Source organism: Populus nigra, chromosome 2 (assembly GCF_951802175.1).
Source record: "Populus nigra chromosome 2, ddPopNigr1.1, whole genome shotgun sequence".
Taxonomy (NCBI): Eukaryota; Viridiplantae; Streptophyta; class Magnoliopsida; order Malpighiales; family Salicaceae; genus Populus; species Populus nigra.
In genome coordinates this window covers 44,252,011-44,267,753 of record NC_084853.1, presented here as the reverse complement: position 1 = coordinate 44,267,753, position 15,743 = coordinate 44,252,011, and the positions used below count along the sequence as shown (strand labels likewise).

Here is a 15,743-nt window from a genome sequence, read left to right as displayed (position 1 = left end):
ACTGCATTTATTTCCGAGTTAACTTTTGCTTGGGGAGCCTTCAGACTTTATAAGCTGACACTTAACCCATACTACTTTTAACGTTTGGAAATTCCAGTGCATGGGCAGGAGAATCGAAGAGTTAACGTTCCAGTTGTTTGAAACTGGATGAAAAGCAATATATTTTCCAATTTTCTTTGAAGCCGGTAACCACTAAGATATTACAATTTATGAAACAACGTAGTAAACCTCTTAATAAAGGCAACGCAATTACGCAAATGAGCTCTAGTACTGAAATTTTTTGGCAGGAACTTTAAGATAATAAGAAGCAAAATCGTGAAGAATACATTTCAATAAGGTTTTCCTTGCTTGTGATCATAATATTTTAATAACAAAAATCCAAATCCTTCGAAACTGTTCTATAACCTTGGAAGTGGGATTTTCCAGTCGTTGCACAAGCCAAAGGTAGCTTGCATATGCAAAGGTTTCTTTCACAGCCTCAAAATCTAGAAAGCGGAAGCGCTCCATGCAGAAACCCAACACCACAAGCAGTGATTATTGAAAGGAACCGGTATGCAGTAGTTACAGAATGTTGAAGACCAAATTTTTAAACCAATTAACCAAGATAGCATCATCATGATACATTAACAAGCACTGCATGCTGAGTCTTTTGATCGATCTCCATTCCAAGACCAAGTCCAGCAAGTTCGGGCTATCGCCTGTTTGTTCTTTGAATGCCCCACTCCCTTAAATATGGGTTATTTTCGTTAGTAACACACTGTCGCGACATAAACAGAATCCCATTCTTTTCCCTACCATCTTGTACATGCTTTCTTCGGTGACAGCAACCATGTCTCTCCGAAATCCTGTGTACGGACAGAATTCAGGAGTGCAAGTATTAGTTGTTTCTAGGTTATCAGCCTGCTTCATGACAATCCTGATTATTGCTGGAGTCTCAAGGTTATGAAGCAAGCTAAAAGGCAATTCAAGAAGTCCAGGTGACAATAGCGTATCAACAACATCCACCAAACCATGCGTGGGACATGTCTCTTAAAATGGTAAGCGAGTATCCAAGAAGATCAACCACGGCAGATCGATCCTGTAGGAAGTCCAGTTTCGCCCCGTGAAGCAAAGTCAATGGATCGACTGATTCCTTAAAAACTTCAAAGAGAGACGAAGCAAAATCATGTGGAATGTTTGATAACAAATTCAAAAGATATGCTTGGTCGAAACGGGACTGCCACTTGAATCAACTTCCTCTCCGTTTTCAGAATTACAAACATGATATAATTTCGAGAAGAGTTGAGGAAAGTGAATTTCATCCAAACGAATCCTGGAGATAAGCAACCTCAGCCAGTCTTCTTTAAAACCAAGTGGTAAAAAAGCAACCAAGAAAAAGTCATAAATATATAATTCAAACAGATGGTGATAAGACAATAGAACACTCGAATGAATACAAGAATAATTGTGCAGAAAAAAAATTTACCTAAAGATGCGGTCCGCAGAATTTCAGTCACAATAGGCAACCCTTGAACCCCACAGAGATTCAGAAACTAATTCAGGGCTCTCGTCACAGCAAGCATAAATAATTATACAAATAGGATCACAAGTCTCGCGACTCCGGACTTTTGCAATCATAGGAAACACAAGGTCAAACAATCCACCCCAGATAGCGTGCTGGTGTTCTTTCCCAGCCAAAGAAACAATCGCCAAAACTTGTGATATCACAATCTGAAACAGAACAACTGCCAACCCCTTTATGCCTCAAAACAGTTGAAACAACCATATAACTCTATTTCATTCAATGAACGACTTCTGATTGACAGATACTCCCGCACATAGGTTTCTCTGGAGTTTTAGAAAGAGTACAGCATATTCATGGCAGGAAGGGTAATGCCAAGATTGAGTTATAAGCTGAAGGACAACAGGTAGAAAATTCTTGGAAGAAAGGTCTGCACGGCCAGCAGCAGTTTTGGAAACTTAAGTAAAAATCTCCAATTTTTCTTCCAACGCAGATGATTCTGAAGCACTGGATACTACTCGAGGAAATCTTCATGTATAGATAATACCTGTGTCGGCACTTCTTCATCCATTGTAGGATCTGACAATAGCTCTGATGCAGGAAACCCCTCTCTCCAATTTGGTTATTTCCAGTTGGTGCTAGTTTTTTGCCTTGCCAAAAAAGAAAAGAAAAGAAAAGAAAAACCTCTCTTACATTTAATAGTTCCGATTGCTGTTTGAATGAAAATGCATAAGAGACATTCACATTTAACTTTCATTCCCAGGTTTTCTTTTGGACTTTCCCCTGAGGAGCATTCAGTCATTATAAGCTGACATTTCACCATCTTACTTCTAGCATCAGGAAATCCCAACGTATGAACAGGAGAATCAAAGCGTTAACCTTTAAGGTTGAGACTGGAAAAAAGAAAAGAAACGGCAATTGCTTGAACTGGTGTACTGCTTGTTCTTTATAATAGTAGGTGTCCTACAACTTCTTTATGCAGGTGAAGAAAAACCTAATCAGCAAGCTATTGGGAACAATAACTTGGCATAAATTCCACACCTGAAACATAAGATGCGAAAGGAGAGTAGGACTCATTGATAATATCCCATCAATTCCTGCTCCTTCAAAACATGCAGTAAAAGGGAGCAAAATACTCCAGAATTCATACAATATTAAGCATCTCAAAAAAATGGCAACGGTGATAACCGTTTGAATTCAGTACAGAATCTAGGGTGCCTTTTCTTATACATTACAAGAACAGTATAGAAACTACAGATGATATTAAGATGAAAAATAGTAAAAAGACATTCTAAATATAAAATAAAGAATAGAGAGATGTAGGAAAGCATTAAACCTTACTTTTACGTAACAAAAAAGTAAAATAACTCATTGCTTGAAGTCACTGTAGCGGTCATCGCTGACTGCAATGCTAGGAGCGTTCTGTGTAGGTCAATCTCTATATTAGGTACTAAAAAAAATTCTTTTCAAATAAATCAGGGTATAAATATAAAAAATAATATCAAAACAACACAAGAAGGTATTATCAGGATAGAGTTCAATTTTTTTGCTGCATATGGTCGGAATATAGATGTCAAATACAGAGTTTATAGCCATTTCTGTAGCATGTGCTAGATCGGGTGGCACTGTTATTACCACAACAGGAACGCTAAATAGCAGGGACGTAGCCGATTTGTGAGCAGAGACAATGGCTTAACTTATTATAACATCGAACCAAGTTGCAATGAAAGGATTAATAAAGAAACTTTACAGGCAATCTCCATATCTATATCGCATTAAGTTAACAACAAAGCAAAAGGAACCTTGTCATAAGAATTTAAATCCTGGCCTAAACTAATTATCTTTTACATTTGTGGATAAAAACTGAATATCCCTAGTCATCTTATACATGGAAATTTCAGAGAGAGTAGTAGAATACCAAAGATAAGGAGTGCAGATGGATTCTAGACTGAATAAAATGGATGCGCCTGTATGTTTCGTTCAAGGCTGTACTAAATGCTAATAAAAATATGCACATGCATTAGGGCGGCAGAAGCAATAGTGGTTTGCATACAACCAAAAAGAAATTGTACAGAATACATTCGATGCTCATGAGAATAATGTATTCCTCTTAAAAAGGCAACACGAGCGAGCTTGAGTACTCAACTTTTGACAAAAGCAACCACCTCGCTAGCTCTTCCAGTATCAGAGCGAAAGAAGTAAAATTGTGCAGAATACATTAAACGCTCGTTAAGTTTTGCAAGAATTCCCGCAAAAGAAGATGGTAGAAACAATTTCATGATAAACTCATCTACAACCCATAAAATGCTCTCCACAAGCTTTAGCACATAAAATCACGCAATGTTGTGCATTAGTGAGAAATATGTATTACTCCTTTTAGAAAAGGCAACACGAATGAGCTATAGCACTTAACATTTAACTAAAGCAATCACCTTTCAAGCTCTTCAGATATCAAATAATGAGAGGTAAAATTGTGCAGAATACATTCAACGCTCTAGCTCATATTTCATGCAACACTCCCTCAGAGATTCAGGAAAAGACTGTCAGATCATTCTAATAACACAAACCTAACATGAATTCAAATCCTTTGGAAAGGATTCCACAATTTTTAGTAAGTAGGATTTCTCAGTCTTTGCATAAACCAAAGTGGCTTATATATAACTCTCTTTCACAGCCTCAAATCTTGAATTATGCGGAAATGTAGAAAGTCTTCTTAGTCTTCCCGATTCCTGTTGATTTCATGTCTTCTCGGCCATTCAGTTATACGCACAAACCTGCAAAAAGAATATCCATACAAGTCCTCTTCAAAAAAGACAAACATAGATACCCAACTTTGCATTATGTAATTAACTCCTCTTGTGTGAAGCACTCGCAGAAAAACAAGTCTCCTGTAGATGATGAGTGATGATTAAAAAAATTTGACCTTTTTTATGACAGTGACATGAAAAAGATGGGTAGGTAGTAAGGAAGCCAAGCACCAATCAGAAAATAAATTTAGCTGAACCATTAAGGCAAAATATATTATTACTAAGTTTTGTAAATTCTCATTATCTATACTCTAGGAAATAATATAAGCTGACGTAGCACTTACAGAATTTAGAAATACCATTCAGAAAACAAGATCAAGAGAATCAATCTAATTAGCCAAGCCAATACCATCACGAGATATTAACAAGCTTTGCACGCCGAGTATTTTGATCCACCTCCACTTTGAGACCAAGTCCAGCTAGTTCAGGCATATCAACTGACCCTTGAAGCTCCAATTCAGCGACTGCCTGTTGGTTTTCTGAATTTCCTTCCAATAAGTTCCTCATCGACCATATGCCCCACTCCCTCAAAAATGGGTTATCTTCATCTGTAACACACTGTTGCAACATTAGAAGCATCCCATTCTTCTGCCTAATGTCATCTTGCACATGCTTTCTTCGGTAAGCACAATTGCCAATGACAGCAACTAAGTCTCTCCGAAATCCTTTATAAGGACAGACTTTAGGGAAGTAAGAAGTGGTTGCTTCTTGGTTACCAGCCTGATTCATGGCTTTCCTGATTATTTTTGGAGGCTCTAGATCACGAAGCAGGCATAAGAGCAAATCAAGCAGTCCAGATGACAAGAGTGAATCAACAACATCTACCAAATCTTCTTTGCCAACTCCACCATTGTTAGCACATATATCTCTTAAAATGGTGAGTGAGTAACCAAGGACATCAATAACAGCAAACCCGGTCGGGAGCCTAGATTCAGCTCTAGAACCAAACTCAAAAGCTTCAACTGATTTCTTGAATATTCCAAAAATGCACAAAGCAAAATCATTGAGAATGGTAATCTCCTTCAGTCGCTCATTCAAAATCTCTGACACGATATTTAAAAGATATGCTTGTTCAGTAAAAAATGGATTGCTGCTTAAACTAATTTCCTCTCCATTTTCACAATAACTACAAACACCATATATTCTTGAGAAGAGTTGAGGGAAGTAAATATCCTCTAAACAAATCCTCGAGAGAAGCAACTTCAGCCACTCTTCTCCAAAACCAACTGGTAAAACAGCAACCAAAAACAATCATAAATACAATTCAAACAAAAGGTGATAAGAGATGGGAGGGGGGGGGGGATTACATATTAGCATGATTGTGCAGAATAAATCAAAATATTAACCTAACGATGCAGTTCGTATAATTTCAACAACAATAGGCAACCCTTGATCCCCGCAAAGCTGCAAAACTAATTCAGGGCTTCCATCACAACAGGCATAAATAATCATACATAGAGGATCACAAGTCCCCTGACTCCGAACTTTTGCAAGCATATATAACTCATCATGGAACAATCCATCCCAAATAGCTTGTTGGTGTTCTTTCCCAGCCAAAGAAACATTCGCCAAAACCTGTAAGCCCATTCGAATAATCCCATGATCTGGTTCAGAAGAAGCAACCTTTTTAGACCTCAAAACTGTCAAAAAAATCCCAACTCCATTCAATTGAATAAAAGACTTCTGGTTTGCAACTTCTCCTGCACACAAGTTTCTCATGAGTCTTAAAGAGAGTGAGAGATATTCATGATCAAAGGGATCATTTAGTAGATGGGTGATAAGCTGAAGGACAACCGGGAGAATGTTTTTGGAAGCAAGGTCTGCACGACCATCATCGGTTTTAGCTATTGCTATCAGAATCTCTAATGTTTCTTTCAAATCAGACGATTTTGAAGCAGTAAACAATGGCTCAAGGAAATCGTTTTGTGGAAATGATAGCTCTGTCAATGATGCACCACCCATTATTAATTTAGCAAAATGCAATTTAATCCTGCACCAATGTGGCAAATTTTCAGATAGTAACATAAAAACCTGCCCTATAAACTGCAAAAGATTGAGTAGTTCAGTGAATTATGTTGATGGAGCCTTGTGTAATTTTATTTCCCAACACAAAAAAAATCTGTGCTTTTCTTGCTAGAATTCACAAAAGCAAAAATTAAGTGAAACCCAGAAAATTTAAACTTCAAAAAAAAAAAGTCGTGAGGTGAAGCTAAAGCACCAATAATAGCCACTGAATTGCATTTATAAACAAAACTAGAAAAATAGCAGCAACCAAACTTAGTCAAAATAATCATAAATTTCAGAAACAATAACAATAGCAAGGATACAATGAATAAAATAATAGAAATTCCAGTTCTTTAGAACCCTAGTGAAGACATTGAGAGATGGTTCGGAGCGTTACCTATAAAGCGGTAATTAAAAACCCTAGCTAAGTATTAACACTACTCTTAATGTTCAAGAGAGATGGAGGAGAAGATCACCGACTTTTCCTTTTGTCTTATCAGGTGGGAAAACTTTTTGTCTTCGAGGAATGCTTTTGAAATCCTGGATTCCTGCTGATGCTTGTAGAAGAAAACCAAATCATAAAAACAGAAGGGATTGAATTCCTTTGGTCCTTTTACTCTTGATACTTTTCAATATGGACCTTATACTCTTTCATGTTTTATTTGGTCCTTGTAATCTAAGATTTTTATTAATACAATCCCTCCATCCAACTTCCTCTCAATTCTGTTGATTCTTGACCATACGTCAAAAAGTGTACATCATATAACATAACATAACAAAATAAATTAAATGGGAAAGGGATGCAAAATAGTATTTTTATTGTAACGCTACACACATTTTACCCTCGATTATAGCAATAAAATAACAATTTTACTCTAGAATCAAATAACATTTGGTGGTTGACGGGGGTAATAAGATCTTTTTAATTTTTATTAACAATAAAAATATTAAAATATTATTAAAAATAAAAAATACATATGTATTACATCTAGGGGTAGTCTCGCTTTTTTATTTTTGAATACACGATTAGATTACCTAGAAGACCTTAAAGTAAAAAAAAATAAATGTCTTTGGTTAATGATCATTTTTGTCTTTTCAAGATATTTTTTTATTAACTATTTTGTCAAGGATCTTTTAAATAATATTGAATTTTTAAAAAAATATTGACATATAGAAAGTGCTCGCATGCTTTAGACGACAGGTGTGTCACCTCTCGAAGGTTAAAACTGCTTTTTAGCCATGTCGCTGGATGCATTGCGGAGTCATTTTCTTCCTGGTGCGGCATGTGTCAGGGGTGGTTAGGCAACTTGTCACATGTGGGCCTTTTCTTATTTATTCTTGTCTCTCTCTTCCCTTTAAAATTATTGATTGGTCCTTTTTATTTTTTTTTATATTTTTGCTTTGGTCCTTTTTTATAATTTCTTTTTGTGTCCTAGATTGGGATGATTGGTCTTAACTTTGTCCGGTTCGTATTCACATGAATAACCAATCACATGTCAAAATAAGAGATCCTCTAATACTTAAGTTAATAAATGTAAAAATGATGAAATATATATATATATATATATGAAAAGAAAATGTATGAAACACGAGAGTAAAGGTGTGTTGGATAGGAAAGTAATGAAGTCAAGTTAGCACGAGTCCATCTACTTTCTTATCTGGTGACATGTGGTCATATAAGCTTATCTAGTGAGAGAAAATGATAAAGGAATATTTACTTTTTTAGAAAGTTGACTCATTGGTTAGTATGTTACACTTGTCATTGATCAATAGTTTGGTGTTTAGGAATAATTCATTTGTGAAAAGGTTAGTGAGGGCTAGAAAGTTGATGTAAAGTGAGGCTTAGGATAGTCACTTATGGAAAGGGTGGTTAGGGTAGGAAAAGAATGGTCAAGCTAAAAGAATTAAGAAGAATTGATGTCGAGTCAGACTTAAAAATTATTGTTGATGAAAAGGTTGACATGAAAGAGGTTGTTTATGGGTGAGAGAGAGTGGTGTGGTGTATGTTAGGTGATGCATTCCTAGGAATAAAAATATTTTTAAGGTATGTGTCTGACAATGAGGTTGAAAATACGTCGGTAGTTAGAGAGAAGAAAAGAAAAAAGAAAAAAAAAGGAGAGAGAAAATAAAAGAGGTCAAATCACCTAAGATGATGAATCATCCCTTAATTACTTAAATATATCAATATAGCTCATATTATATTTAATATCCGCTCATTTATTACCCTTGATTAGGATAACGTGTCGTGGAATCAAAACATAACACTTTCTATATAAGATAGCTTAGTGATCTCAAGTCTAAGAATCACTTATACAACTGTCATGCGAGCCTTTTCATATACGCAAGTAATCTCTCCATATGAAATTTTTAAGCGAGTCAATTCAGTGTACATGTCGTTCGACAAGCACCTACATATTAGTTCTAGGTATTACTCATACCTCAGTTTATAAGAACAATTGTCTTCTTTCAAAAAAAAAAACATAATATGTATCAGTCTCAATATCTCTTATTAATGTTCAGTTTTAATAAAGCATTGATTACGAACATTTAGGATAACAATTTTATATTTTTCTTTGCAAAATATTTTTGTCTCGGTGATTTTATCTTTACTCTAAATTTATTAATAAAATATTTTATAAATATTAAAGATAAATAAATTTTTATTAATAAATTAAATATATTTATATGAACAAAATTAATATAACATGTAATTAACTAATTAGCTATAGAGTATATTTACTAACTAGCATAACAAAAACTACTTCCTCTGTTTGTGTATTACATAATTGAAATATCAAAAAGAGTAAAAATAAAAACAAAAAAAATCGACCTGTATTTATATCTCTTTAGGTGCAATTTTTTTTTTCATTGTGCATTGGGAAACCCTCCGAGAAGAAAACTGTTACATGCACAACTTAAGCCAAGGAAAGGCAGGTAGATTTCAATTGTTAAAAAGTCGTTATAGTCGTTATAGTCATGGTTAAACGCTCCGTTTCATTTAATTGGCACTGTTCATAATAACTGACTTCAAGCACACGACTTGTGTGTGCTCTCAAGCTAGAATAAAGGAAATCAGTTATAGCCAGTAGTCTAGAAGGAATGCTGTGTATATATATGGCACAGTTGTAACAGAGAAGGGCATTGAAAAAACATAATGAATGCATGATGAATGAAAGGTGCCATTGCACACATTATTCTCACTACTATCTACCTCACTATCTTTACGTGACAGACTTGCCAAAAGACTGGATTCTATTCCAGTAGGTTCCTTAGAAATAACGCTTGTATCAACTGGTATCAGAGCTTGCGAACCTTGGACACCAGTCATGCCTCCAGACACCAGAACACAGGATCTAAGGCGCTTGGAGGAGACGCTTGAGTCTGCCAACAAGGAGCATGCAGCCAAATATGAGCAAGTCACCAAGTTATTGGAAGTATATGGCCAGAAAATGGAGAGCCATGAGGTTAAGTTTGGGGAGATCAAAGACTTGATCAGCGGCTTGACATTCCAGCAAAACTCTTTTCTGCAGAAGCTGAGCTTGGGAAGAGGTGAACCAAGTGCTAACCGTGAGCAGACAGGTTGCTCCAATGGAGCCACCAGGCACAATTGGACCAGAGAAGCAGATCAACATCCTCAACAGGTATACAAACCTAGACGTGATTTTCCTAGTTTCAATGGAGACAATGTCTATCAGTGGCTATTTAGGTGTAACCAGTACTTTGAAATCACAGAAATGAATGATTCTGAAAAACTCAAACAAGCATCCTATTACATGGATGACAGAGCCTTGTATTGGCATCAGAATTTTGTTAGGCACCATCCTGAGGTCCTATGGAGTGAATACATTGAGGCATTATGCTGTCGTTTTGGAGGCCAAAAAGATCCTCTAGAGGAACTAAAAGATCTTAAGCAAACGGCTGATTTAGAAACTTATATACAGGAATTTGATATTCTATGGAATAGGGCAGAGATGACAGAGAGACAGGCGTTGGTTTTCTTTCTGGGAGGGTTAGAAGTTGAGATTAAGAACATGGTCAAAATGTTTGAACCCAAGACCTTATACCAAGCTTACAATCTAGCTAGGCTACAAGAGAACACCATCAGCTACAGACAACCTCATCATTCTTATTCAAAAAATGCATACCACACTACCGGTGTTAATCCACCGAAGCCTTTCACCACCCCAAACCACACTAAAACCACTCTATACCACACTAACAACACTGAAAAAGCGATTCCCCACCACCAGAAATCTCCAAACACACCTTACAGACCTACAAAGACCCTGAGAAACAAAGAGCTGGATGAGAGGAGGGCGAAGGGATTGTGTTTTTGGTGTGATGAGAAATTTATACCGGGCCATCGATGCAGAAATAAAAAGGTGTATTCCCTATGTATTTTGGACGATGAGGATGTTGCAGAAGAAGAAGTCCAAGAAGGCAGTGAGATTGATCCTGACAATTTCACACCCCAAATATCCATCAATGCCTTAGAGGGCACTTCAGGTTTTCAGACTCTACGGGTGACTGGTAAGGTTGACAAGTCTCCACTCTTTATCATGATCGACTCTGGAAGCACACACAATTTTATCAACACTCAGGTGGCAACGAGATTGAGCTGCACTCTCACTTCAATTCGGCCATTAGCAGTAGAAGCAGCAAATGGGGGCCAGATGACTTGCACCCATGTGTGCAAGAATTTTCTCTGGAAAATGCAAGGCGTCCAGTTCTCTACAGATGTATTTGTCGTGGAACTCAACAATTGTGATATGGTGCTCGGAGTACAATGGCTGGCTACACTAGGTAACATTTTGTCCAATTACAATGAATTATGGATGTCTTTTGTATGGCAAGGGCAAGACATATTGCTGCGAGGGGACATTCCAGTTAAGCTCCAGACTATTGGCTTTGAACAATTCAATAGCCTGATAAACAGTCCAACTCAGCTCGTGGAGGTCAATCTATGCAGTCTCAGGGTAGTGGAAGACAGTGATCATTTCATCAGCTCCATGACAACGACCCTTCAACCTAGTCTTGGAAGTGATTCAACTATAGATGAATTGTTACATTCTTACCAGGATATTTTTAAAGAGCCAACAGGACTTCCGCCTCTGAGAACACATGATCATGCTATTCCTCTCAAAGAAGGATCCCAACCAGTCAACCTCAGGCCTTATCGTCATGCTGGTTTACAAAAAGATATAGTGGAACAAATAGTAACTGAAATGCTGGATTCTGGCATTATACAACACAGCACCAGCCCTTTTGCTTCACCAGTGGTTTTGGTAAAGAAGAAGGACGACACTTGGCGATTGTGTGTGGATTACAGGGCTCTTAATAAAATGACAATTAAAGACAAGTTCCCTATTCCGATTGTAGAAGAACTGTTGGAAGAACTAGGCAGGGCTACTGTATTCTCTAAGGTTGATCTAAGATCTGGTTATCACCAAATAAGGATGAGTGCTGGAGACATACGCAAGACAGCTTTTAGAACCCATAATGGCCATTATGAGTTTTTGGTCATGCCATTTGGCTTAACCAATGCACCAGCTACTTTCCAGAGCTTGATGAACGACATCTTCCGCAGACATTTACGAAAATTCATTCTCGTCTTCTTTGACGACATCCTGGTGTACAGCCCTACCTTGGAAAAGCATGTGGAACAGTTGCAGATTGTATTCGAGATACTCAGAAGTCAGAGTCTACTTGCTAAGAGAAGTAAGTGTGTTTTTGGCAGCTCTCAAGTGGAGTATCTAGGCCACGTGATCACCAAATCTGGGGTAGCCACCGATCCACTCAAGATCCAAGCCATTGTCAATTGGCCATTTCCTAGAAACATCAAACAGCTGAGAGGTTTTTTAGGACTCACAGGTTATTATAGACGGTTTGTCAAAGGCTATGGGGCCATCTGTAAACCTCTCACTCAGCTCCTCAAGAAGGATTCTTACAAGTGGAATGAAGAGGCTACAATTGCTTTTGAAAATTTAAAACAAGCCATGACAAATCCTCCAGTTTTGGCCTTACCCGACATGACCAAGCTATTTGTTATTGAAACTGACGCTTCAGGCACTGGTGTGGGGGCTGTGCTAATGCAGGAAGGACATCCTATAGCTTTCCTCAGTAAGGCTCTTGGTCCTAGGCAACAAGTTCTATCTGCTTATGAGAGGGAGATGTTTGCAATTCTACAGGCCGTGGCTAAATGGAAACATTACCTTTGGGGGAGACATTTTCGCATAAGGACTGATCACGTTAGCCTTAAGCATTTGCTGGATCAAAAGGTAACGTATCCTTCTCAACACCTCTGGCTTACTAAATTACTTGGGTTTGATTATGAGATCGAGTATCGCAAAGGGAAGGATAATGTAGCTGCAGACGCTTTATCAAGGATTCATAGTGGACAATTAAGCACCATGATCTTGACTTCCATTTCCACTCCTATCATGGACGAAATCAAAATGACTTGGGCATCGGATGATAGCCTCAAGCACATTATACGTGATTTGTTGCATGATCCAAGTTCCCATCCTCACTATACGTGGGTCAACAATCACTTGAACCGGAAGGGCAAAATTGTGGTAGGCCACAATCCTGCGCTGCATAACAAGCTGATCGCCTTATATCATGACACAGCTTCAGGTGGCCACTCAGGGGTGGTGGTCACAGCCCAAAAAGTAGGCAGTTTGTTCTACTGGAAGAAACAACAGAAACATATTAGGCAATTTGTGAGGGAATGCAGTATCTGTCAACAAAATAAACATGAGAATGTGCTAACACCAGGATTACTGCAGCCTTTACCTATTCCTCTTGCTCCATTTACTGATATCAGTATGGATTTCATTGAGGGCCTTCCTAAATCAGAAGGTAAGGAAGTTATTTTTGTGGTTGTGGACAGATTCAGCAAATACGCACATTTTATGGCCCTTATTCATCCCTATTCAGCTTCTTCGGTAGCCAGAGTTTTTATGGACAATGTTTATAAGCTGCATGGCTTCCCAGCTACAATTGTCAGTGACAGGGATCCGGTTTTCTTAAGTCATTTTTGGCAGCAATTGTTTCAACATCAGGGAGTCAATCTACATCACTCTACAGCTTACCACCCACAATCTGATGGCCAAACAGAAGTGGTGAACAGGTGCTTAGAGCATTACTTACGCTGCATGTCTGGTGGCAGTCCTCATCAATGGTCCAAGTGGGTGCCTCTTGCTGAATGGTGGTATAACACCAATTACCACACAGCCACTAAGTCTACTCCTTACGAGATCTTATATGGTTTTCCTCCTCCTCTGCACATTCCCTACTTTCCTAAAGATTCCACAGTGGAGGCTGTCGATCAACTGCTCACTCAGAGGGAAGAGATGCTTGCGCAAATCAGAGACAACTTACTCAAAGCTCAACATCGAATGGTACAACTTGCCAATCGCAAACGCAGTGACAGACAGTTTATTCCTGGGGACTTAGTCTACCTCAAGCTACAGCCCTATCGTCAGAAATCCATAGCACGCAGAAGTTCTCAGAAACTTGCTTCGAAATTCTATGGACCTTTTTCCGTCTTAAACAAGATTGGTTCTGTAGCCTACAAGCTGCTGTTACCACCCACGGCTTCTATCCACCCAGTTTTTCATGTGTCACAGTTGAAAAAACACATAGGGAACAAGATAGTGCATTCCACATTGCCTATTACTCCTTCAGCTCCCATAATCATTCCACAAGCAGTCTTGGATCGCAGGATGGTAAAAAGGGGTAACCAGGCCACTACACAAGTTCTACTCCACTGGAAGGGTCTTGCCCCATCTGATGCTACATGGGAGTTTGCTGATGACATTAAATGTCGGTTTCCAGAATTCTCCCTTGAGGACAAGGTAGTTTTCGAAGGGGGAATACCTGTTACATGCACAACTTAAGCCAAGGAAAGGCAGGTAGATTTCAATTGTTAAAAAGTCGTTATAGTCGTTATAGTCATGGTTAAACGCTCCGTTTCATTTAATTGGCACTGTTCATAATAACTGACTTCAAGCACACGACTTGTGTGTGCTCTCAAGCTAGAATAAAGGAAATCAGTTATAGCCAGTAGTCTAGAAGGAATGCTGTGTATATATATGGCACAGTTGTAACAGAGAAGGGCATTGAAAAAACATAATGAATGCATGATGAATGAAAGGTGCCATTGCACACATTATTCTCACTACTATCTACCTCACTATCTTTACGTGACAGACTTGCCAAAAGACTGGATTCTATTCCAGTAGGTTCCTTAGAAATAACGCTTGTATCAAAAACAAATGTTCTAATGAATAAAAAAGAAAAGAAATAAAAGTTTTAAATTAAGATTTGAACAACTTCGATAAATTTTAGTGATGATTGTTATGGTACACGTAAGGCATTGACATCCTATAAATCTTATAAAATCATTAGCGTTTAATTAATCTTGAAAATCAATGCTAAATCTTATCTTATTATCCCTAACATGAGAGGATTGAGATCTATTGAGCGCATCAAATGCATGTAAAATCAAATAATTGTTCATGAATAAGTTATATTTCCAAGTTCCTTTAATTAGTAAAGATTACTGTAAGTGTGATTCAACAATATTGCCGTGAAGAAATTTCTGTTTTTTGAAAAATCTAAAGTAGCGAGGGCTTTATGTAGATAAGTTTAATTAGTGTTTAAGAAGGGTTTTTTTTATTTAGATTAATATTTATAAAAAATTATTTCTTTGAATATTTCATGATGATGTGAGTGTACATTTTTAAAAATATATAAATTTAGTCTTGATTAACATAAACTAGACCAAGAACACCATCTTTTGTCAAATCATTTTCAAAAAAGTAATAGAACAATATCACATGTTGTTATTCTCGAGGGAAATTGGAATTGTTTTACAACGCCAAGATTGAAAACATTCAAGACGGAGGCTGGAATAAATTTTTTTATAGATTTGCCAGGAAGGCGAGGCGATGTTTCTGTTCTATTAATAGAAACGCCAGATGCAAATCGATTAAACTAATAGCTGATCAAGCCTTGGTTCGTTCTCCGGCAGGTATAACCTTTAAGAGCAATGAGGAAAATTGTGCCCACCTGATGTGGGGTCGGTGTATAACGTGATATAAAGATGACACAGGCGTGACCGGGCTCTTCGTTTAATTATCATCATCTTTTGGTGTTTGTGCCACCCAGTAACCACCAGAAATTCAGGTAGAGATCTTAATTTCTCAACTGGTGATTTATGAGATTGGGGAAGTGGAGAAAACTGCATCTTTACAAAACACAACGAAACCATTTCCTCAAGACTGGTATCAAAGAACAAGAACTATAATACATTGAGATTAAATGGTCGCTCTTATCCAAGCCCCAAGCAGATGCTGCTGGAGCAAAAAGAGCACCATTGGAACATGATTCACCAAGGTCAGATGCTCTGCTCGAAATACCTGATT

At 37.6% G+C, this 15,743-nt stretch overlaps 1 protein-coding gene and 1 pseudogene across 4 annotated transcripts; both read right to left on the bottom strand.

The window, feature by feature from the left end:
* Window positions 1–265: 265 nt before the first annotated feature.
* On the bottom strand, window positions 266–2,324 carry LOC133683010 (uncharacterized; annotated as a pseudogene).
* A 1,591-nt stretch (window positions 2,325–3,915) lies between these two features.
* LOC133682623 (uncharacterized) lies at window positions 3,916–6,904 on the bottom strand. 4 transcript variants are annotated; one of them, XM_062106046.1, is made up of 4 exons: window positions 6,793–6,904; window positions 5,655–6,298; window positions 4,658–5,534; window positions 3,916–4,275 (listed from the first exon to the last, which is right to left on the bottom strand). In XM_062106046.1, exons 2-3 carry the CDS (start codon window positions 6,268–6,270, stop codon window positions 4,660–4,662), a joined length of 1,491 nt encoding a protein of 496 aa, XP_061962030.1. In that variant the 5' UTR covers window positions 6,271–6,298; window positions 6,793–6,904; the 3' UTR covers window positions 3,916–4,275; window positions 4,658–4,659. The 4 variants fall into 4 exon arrangements, 3 of the variants coding, with proteins under 3 accessions (XP_061962030.1, XP_061962029.1, XP_061962028.1); XM_062106045.1 differs by having other exon boundaries at window positions 6,710–6,887; XR_009836710.1 differs by having other exon boundaries at window positions 4,593–5,534; window positions 5,655–6,887.
* Window positions 6,905–15,743: the final 8,839 nt, after the last annotated feature.